Source organism: Haemaphysalis longicornis, unplaced genomic scaffold (genome assembly GCF_048455015.1).
Source record: "Haemaphysalis longicornis isolate Haplotype H1 unplaced genomic scaffold, Haemaphysalis longicornis Haplotype H1 scaffold_5, whole genome shotgun sequence".
Classification (NCBI taxonomy): Eukaryota; Metazoa; Arthropoda; class Arachnida; order Ixodida; family Ixodidae; genus Haemaphysalis; species Haemaphysalis longicornis.
Genome location: NW_027526385.1, coordinates 37,627,579 through 37,635,174, shown reverse-complemented (window position 1 = coordinate 37,635,174; position 7,596 = coordinate 37,627,579). Strand labels below are relative to the sequence as shown.

The window sequence follows — 7,596 nt, the reverse complement described above, 5'->3', positions numbered from 1 at the left end:
AACAGACTCTACAAATTGGTGTAGCAGCCTGGCCGACTTTCCCGTTCGGTATACAATGTGAACTGTCTGCAGCGTGCACTGTTTTCAGTGTGAACCGCATTGTCCACAGTGTGAACTGTACATTTAAGTGTGAACTGTGCGTTTTGCTGCCACTGACTGACTTTAATGTGTTCATTTTGCGATTAGGACCCCAAGCTTGCAACTGTGTTCATTGTGCGAGTTGTGACGTCCCCTTTTCTCTTCATCCTTGCTCCCCCAGGGCCCCATGGCCTCTCATTTAATGCAGTGTTACACTCAGTCAGATACGCATATTCTTTTTGCTGGGACTAATGAGTAGTTGCCCGTGAGCTTGAAGTCACGGTAGTCGCAGCAGAGATAAAACTAAGTAAAAAAGTTATCTCCTTGGCGCACTATTTTTACGATAGTGATCTCGGAGTCCAAAGAGCGAAAAAAATTGTCACTTTTAGAGATCCACTGATAGGTATAGATGAGCAGTTTGTGTCTGTTTCCTGCGACGCATTTTTAGCTACCACATATATATATATATATATTTCTGTAGTGTCTCGCCTTTTAATTCGCCAGCATTGTGCCACAGCTCGTTCCTCAACTGCAAGCCACACACACGCAAAAAAGTATACAAATGTATAAACAAGAAATTGCACGAATAAAAATATAAATAGTACAACACAAGTTGCGCGGAGCGAAACCATCGGCCACCCGCAAAGCAGCCGAAACGAGGGGAGGGGGAAAAAAGAAAAAAATCCACCTCGCATGAAGTCGCGCGCATATAGGTAGAGACGTCACGGTGCTGCGTCCAAGGAGGTTAAAAAATTGCAATTTTTTAATCTCATTGGCTGCGCCCCTGCTTAGGGGGTGTGGTCGGCCTGGGCCCCTACGGGATATGGTTTGGGAATACGCTGCCGGGCAGTTGCATTGGAATTAATATTTCAGCCGCAAAATACCGGAAAGGGTTCGGGCACAACCCCTGGGCTCGTGGCTCGAGCGTCAGGTGCAACATTAACAAAAGGTCTCAATAGATGGAATACCAGCCGCGAAACGCGGGAAAATTGGATTGACTTGAGCCCACCTCCGCAGCGTGCGTTGTAAGAGGAGCGAGAAGTGAGAGGAACACTATGAGAGCTGAGAGGGAGAATAATGCAGGCATTTACGTGACAGGGAAAGAGGAAGAATGTCGTCTTTTGACTACATTTGCCGCGAAGCAAGCAGATATGCGGCCATTTTTTACGCAAGGCTACCCTTTCAGCTATAAGTTTGGGGGTTCTTTTTTTTTACATCGCTTTAGGAACAGGACTGAACCGATCACCGAGCCTCATTGACATTCTTCAGTGTGCAAGAGGTACCCATTTTCTTAACAGCGGAGCTGCCGTTCCTGGCCGTAATGTGTGCGGCATCACAGGAAAACCCGGCTCATAGTTACTCCCTCCTTTGACCACGCACGTGAGCACGGGCCTTACGAGGTGCACCCGGCGTCGTCCAGGCTTGCGCGTGGCGCTCGCAAAATAATACCAAGAAAACAGTTCACGTGCGCGCGTGCTTCAAGTTGGGAGCACAAGACAGCTAGCCCCGACACCCAGTTCACGAAACCGGTTGCCCCCGGTTCTAGCGCATGTATACGCATTCCACTTTGGGAAAAATATGAAATCCTGCGTGCAAAACGAGCCGGGCCCACCAGTCATGCACAAAAAAGACAACGATATACATGGATATGACGATAACAACTACTACCACGTTGCGCTGCTGAGCACGAGGTCGCGGGTTCCATTCCCGGCCGTGGCGGCCGCTTTTCTGATCGAGGCGAAAATCGAAAACACCCGTGTGTGCGAGATTTCGGCGCACGTTAAAGATCCCCAGGTGGTCAAAATCAATCGGGAGCCCTCCACTACGGCGCGCCTAATCGCCTGCGTTGCGTCGGCGGGTTAAACCCCACAATCAATGAAACAACTACTACCACAATGAAAAGCGTCGACGTAGCATTTAAATAAACAATTTCAAACCTAATGCAGTGCGTGGTGGTGTGCCTTTCATTGCTTGCGCAGAAAGAAATCATGCAGCTTCGTTATGGTTCAAGCCTCGCGCGACTTTGTGCAAGCTTTGCCAATTTGTTCTATCCGGGGACAAAATGTCTCCACATACCGGTCAAATGGGCTGCCCAGTTTCTGTACATATACGGTACGCGAGAATCACCAAAGCAGATTTGTCAAATCGAGATGTCCCTCAATGCTTATCGTCCGCACGTTTTTCTGAGCCTGTTCATTTATGACCAAATTTCCCGCAAGCATATGCGCCATGTAATAGCGTATGCATGGCCGTATACGAGAGTTCTCACGGGACCTGGTGACCTCTATATTTATTACAGCATCTGATGGATAACGTTGGTTGTTCTGGTTTTGTATCTACGTGGCTAAAAACTACGGGGGTCCTTTGGCGAGCCGATAACCCGCTGGGTCAATATAAGGAAGGGTTGTTCCAGACCGATGCGAAATTACAAAAATTGCGAGGTTAACATGACATGTTCTGCGAATTTCTAGCGTCCGCTGAACCAATATTTTGTTGCTATTGCGCCATCAGCGAATCGCAAGAAAATGACTAACAAGTTATTTTTGTGCCATATTCTTAATCTACTTTTGGGTAAACTTACGCCTCGTTGATTTCATTTCGTCACATTAAATTTATTAGCTTGCTGCTATTTACTTTTGTACTACAGCGATTGAAAGTCCGAGCCATACTTAGCCGCGCAAATCTGTTTACTACAGCGTAACGCAGAAAATCAAAAATACGCTATAAGCCGTGGGTTTTGTACTTTGGTGCCTTAGCGGGCACTACAATCATTTAAGGTTGCGTACGATCGGTCTTCCTAGTATTCTGTGCCGAATAGTGGTGACCACCAAGCATTAGAGCATTCGGTTTGTGTATTTGCAAATGTTTTTTTTGTCTGTTTATGTATTTATGTATTTGTGTATCTATATATAAATTTGGAAATACCTAGATTTATTTGCAAATAAATTTGCTTGCAGGCACTGGCTAAACAAACCCAGATACCAGGCAAAATGAACAGGCAAAATGAAAGGAAGTTCGTGGTAAAAACTGGGCTTGCCGGTCGAGAAACTGGCAGGTGGGGACCTCCTGAGTCCTGAGAACTCCTAGTTTGCCCTCTACCGGTGGCATACATTTCACTGTAACTTAATACTCATGAACCATACAAGAGCTTTCTGGTGGGGAAGGTTATCGGAATGCCTTGTACTTGTTCGAAGCTGCACCCCCGTTGAGGAGGCAACAAGGGAAGGAAAAATCGCAGACGCCTTGGCGCTGGAAACGCTAAAATTTTGCGCGGAAGCAGCACAGATGCTTGGTTCTTCGCAGCCTGCTGACGAAATATATCTAATAGATGGTTGTATTCAGCATGTCGCTTGCTGCGAAGTGCTGGCGCAGACGGCCCAGCCGGGACGCCATTCATGGTGACACTGAGCGACCAAGCACCGGCGAAGCAGCCGTCAAACCGTGGCCTAGTCACGTGGTACCGTAGCGGCGAGCCTCCGAGCTAACGCAGCTATGACGCCTCTCAGCAGCGGATCCCGTGGCGGGACGTAACACCTGCAACACTTGCGCTCCGGTGGCTAGAGGTCATTGCGACGTGATGAACGACCAATGGGGCATCGTGGTAGTGGAGCTTTCACTCCAGATAGAAAACAGAGCACAAAGGCAGGTTTCACGGGCAAAGTTCGACAAGATAGTTGTATTTCGAGGTAATGACAACCGAAACGCCGACGTGCACGTTAAGGTAAGAACATTTCTACATTGAAAGATGCGCGTCTTGAGATGTAACCGCTCTCCCAGACGGCTGCGGGCGCGCTGAGACTCGGGAGATCTGCTGCTGCCACGAACTGCGGTTGCCAGAGCTGATGGAACTGCCGGAAACAACAAGGTTTTCGGGAGCTCGGCGATGCAGTGCCAGGGCCATGTTTCTGGAAAACAACGTAGGAATGATTACTTACTGTTTTAAACCGTATAGTAACCACAACAAACAGGGACGTATCCTGCATATCAGTAAAAGAACTCCGCCTGTTTGTAAGAATCCGCCTATTTGCTGAGGAGACTTGTTGTGCGTGTATCTCATTTAAAGGTTTTACCGGTCATCCTTGTAACATTTTATTGTTCCGGAATAAATTTCAATTCAATTCAATTCAATTATATCAAAAGGTGACAAGTAGCTCTTGAAGGTCATGAGATACTTTCAAAGGTAATGACACGCCTGACAGGCATGAAGCAATAACCGTCGCAAGAGGCAAAAGTTTCTGACGAAAATTTCAGTTTGAGAAACTTTACAAGGAGCGAAAGACAAAACGTGACCTGGGCTCCCACGGAATACTAACAGTCAAAAAGAGGATGTATAACAAATAAACAGTGCAACGTACATTCTTCAAAAATTCTGGTAACATTTAAGTAACATCTGCTAAGTGGTAGTTTCATAACAGAGCTTGAAAATTACAAACACATATCCACTCACGTAAGCAGGTGGTCACGGAAACAAAACAAAAAAATCAGTATTGGTGAAATGTACCAGAAATAGTCAAATAACTCTTTCGAAATAACATTCAAGTGGCGAGAGTTAGGTACAAATGAAAGCTCTCTCACCCGCAAGTAAACGTATTCCTAAACTCTGCTGACACAACTTGTGACAAATCTCTAATCGCTTCATTTACATACTCGTTACTTCTGAGCTGTTATCCTTCATGTTTAGAGGCATTTTATATATTCCTAATCATTACAATTTACCTTGACTTCTTGCAAATAATCGCGCATACACGAGCTCTGCCAAAAAGCCGATTCCATGGCAGGAAATAGGAACAGAAACCAAAAAAGTGGCATGCCAAAAATGACCACTGCTTTTTGATTAAAACTTATCATCTATAATTGTTCAGGTACTTAGCCATGGAAGGGAGGCCAGATGAGATAATCAGTGTTCGGTCTGAACCAAGCGTAGATAATTTGCCCTTGGCACTTGCAGCGACCCGCGCCTTTGCAACCACGAAGGTGCATGTTGGCTTCACTCCAATTTCCGGATCCCGTTTCTAATTAGCCACTGGAAGGATGAATGAGGTTTGGGCCCAGCCGCTGCATAATGAGGAAAAGACTTACGAACAGATTTTTTAGCGTAACAAACACTGTCTTTAGTTCTACTTCATAAGTTACCGTCCGAAATGGAGCATCGTTTGGAGTGTATACCCCCAATGTAACTCACCATTCCAGCAGCTTATTTCTTCTTGTAGATGGCGTAGTGGTGGCCTCCAAGACCGTAGTTGTAGCCGCCGAGGCCATAGCCGTAGCCAAGACCGTAGCCGAGTCCGTGGTAGCCAAGACCGTAGCTCAGACCGTGTCCGTATCCGACGCCGTAGGCGGCGACGGGAGCAGCGTGGACAGCGGCGACAGCTGGCGCGGCAACGACAGCGGGGGCGTGGTGGACAGTGTGGTGGACAGCGGCCACGGCGGGAGCAGCCACGGCGTGGACGACGGGGCGGGCGACGGCCACCGGCGCGGCGTAGGCCACGGGGCGGGCGACGGCCACTGGAGCAGCGTAGGCCACGGGGCGAGCCACAGCGATGGGGGCGGCGTAGGCAACCGGGCGGGCGACGGCCACAGCTGGGGCGTGGTGGACGACGGCGGCGGGAGCGGCGAAGCCGCCACCGAAGACGTGGCCGAGACCGGAGTAGCCGTATCCGAGGCCGTGGCCATAGCCATAGCCGAGACCAAGACCGAGACCGTGGCCATAGCCGTAGCCGAGACCGTGGCCATAGCCGTAGCCGAGACCGTGGCCGTAGCCAAGACCAAGACCATAGCCGTGACCAAGGCCGTAGCCGTAGCCAAGACCGTAGCCACCGACGAGGCCGCCGGTATAGCCGCCAAGGCAGGTGGCCACAAGGGCGAGGAAGACGGCGAGTTTCTGCAAAGCCATCAATGGCCAAGACATGTTCTAAGTGACAGGAACTTGTAATAATGTGATCACTGCACGTACGGCCTCAGATTCAACGACCGTAAAGCTCCATTAGCCTGCGGATCAAAAACAACGTCATTAGTGCTGCCCTATGGTTGACAGTTGGGCGTGTTTGTACATACCTAATGAATTCATGTTTTGTTTGAATGGGAGCGTTATTGAAATGTAAGGCTGCAAGCTAACTTTGTGTTAATTGTCTTCTCTGAGTTTTTTCTAAATTTTCCATGTTAAAAAGCTAACTTACTGTTACTTTGTTATAGTGGAAAAGCAGCACTCGTTAAATTTCCGTGATTGAATTTAAATTTTTTGACATATGTTATTTTATATGCCCAACATGGAGAATTTACGTCTGCAGTTTACCTTAAAAACAATGAGGTGACAAATTGAGTCTTAGGGTGCTTAAATCCATCTGATCCTTGCAGAGTTCTTAGTTTTGGTGGAAGATATGGCTTGTGTATTTCGTTGATATCCCCGAAGCGTAGTTAAGTATAAGTTTGAACAGGTAATTACTAGGGTACAATTAAGGTTCATGAAAAAATTTTGCTCCTGGACTTTGTCTTGTCCATTATCTAAGAACACTGGCTGTTGCGGTATGAAGCGATGCGTCTGCTTGGGTCGGGCTATCTTGCCCTTACCTAATAACGCTGCACGTCTGAAGACCAAAAGAAGGTTGAAGCTTGAAAACGTTACTTTCTCGCTTGTTCGTGCCAGGTATACTATTCAAATGGACTGCCCAACCGACAAATCGTTCAGCTGTTTAAAGATACATTTAGAATCCTTTGCGAGGGAATAAGGGCGTACATTATAGAGCTAACTTTTTTCAATCAGAAAACTGCCTGCCGGATTTTCAAAGATGCTTTGCTCGTGTCCTCGACACATGATCCAAGAAGATGGAGACAAAATCCGTTTAGAACCAAGTTAAACCTAACGTATCGTTGATGGGTTGCTCTTCCCAATCATCCTTCCGGAAATCCATCGCTGCTGTGCTTCAGTATCACGGTACGAAGTTTCCAAGACGAGCATCGCCGAACGGTGCACCACCGCAGAAGAAGCTTAATCCACCCAGGAGGAGACAGGACGGCTGCTTCCGGGCCGCAGTCGGACTTACCAGCATGATTCTAGTGGCTGCGGTTGAGTCGGAAGACCAAATGTGCCTGCTTGTGCGGTGCCCGGCGATCGCTTATATAGCGGTGTCCCCGAGGGCCCCTTGAGTGTAGATCGGGCCTCACCCTTTCAGGCCTCCTCGGACGCAGCGAGGGAGAGGAGGGGTGATCCTACGCGTGCTTCCAGCCACCTTGAGAAAGGTTGGCCCGGACAAAGGCGGACCCCGGAACGTTTGACATTGTGCAAGGCGAAAGCGTTATTCGGCTTTCCTATCTTGGAGGGACTGGCGAGACTGCCCGTTTCCCCCCTTCGTCGCTGTCACTCTCTCTCGGCGCGAGGTAGTTTTTGATACCTCCGCGTCGGCGCTCTTGAAAGTGGGTTATCGACGACCAGATCACTCCGGCGTTTGGCGTCCGCTGCACCCGCCGTGCATGCGGTGGGAGGGGGCGTGTGTTTTCCTTAGCGATCGTTTCCGTTTTGTT

The 7,596-nt window shown here is 48.4% G+C and overlaps 1 protein-coding gene across 1 annotated transcript; it reads right to left on the bottom strand.

Moving 5' to 3' along the window:
- Window positions 1-3,725: 3,725 nt before the first annotated feature.
- Window positions 3,726-7,203, bottom strand: LOC144139163 (uncharacterized). The gene is made up of 3 exons (XM_077671599.1): window positions 7,119-7,203; window positions 5,261-5,959; window positions 3,726-3,983 (listed from the first exon to the last, which is right to left on the bottom strand). The coding sequence occupies exons 1-2, from the start codon at window positions 7,122-7,124 to the stop codon at window positions 5,273-5,275; spliced, it is 693 nt and encodes a 230-aa protein (XP_077527725.1). The 5' UTR covers window positions 7,125-7,203; the 3' UTR covers window positions 3,726-3,983; window positions 5,261-5,272.
- Between the last annotated feature and the right edge of the window lie 393 nt (window positions 7,204-7,596).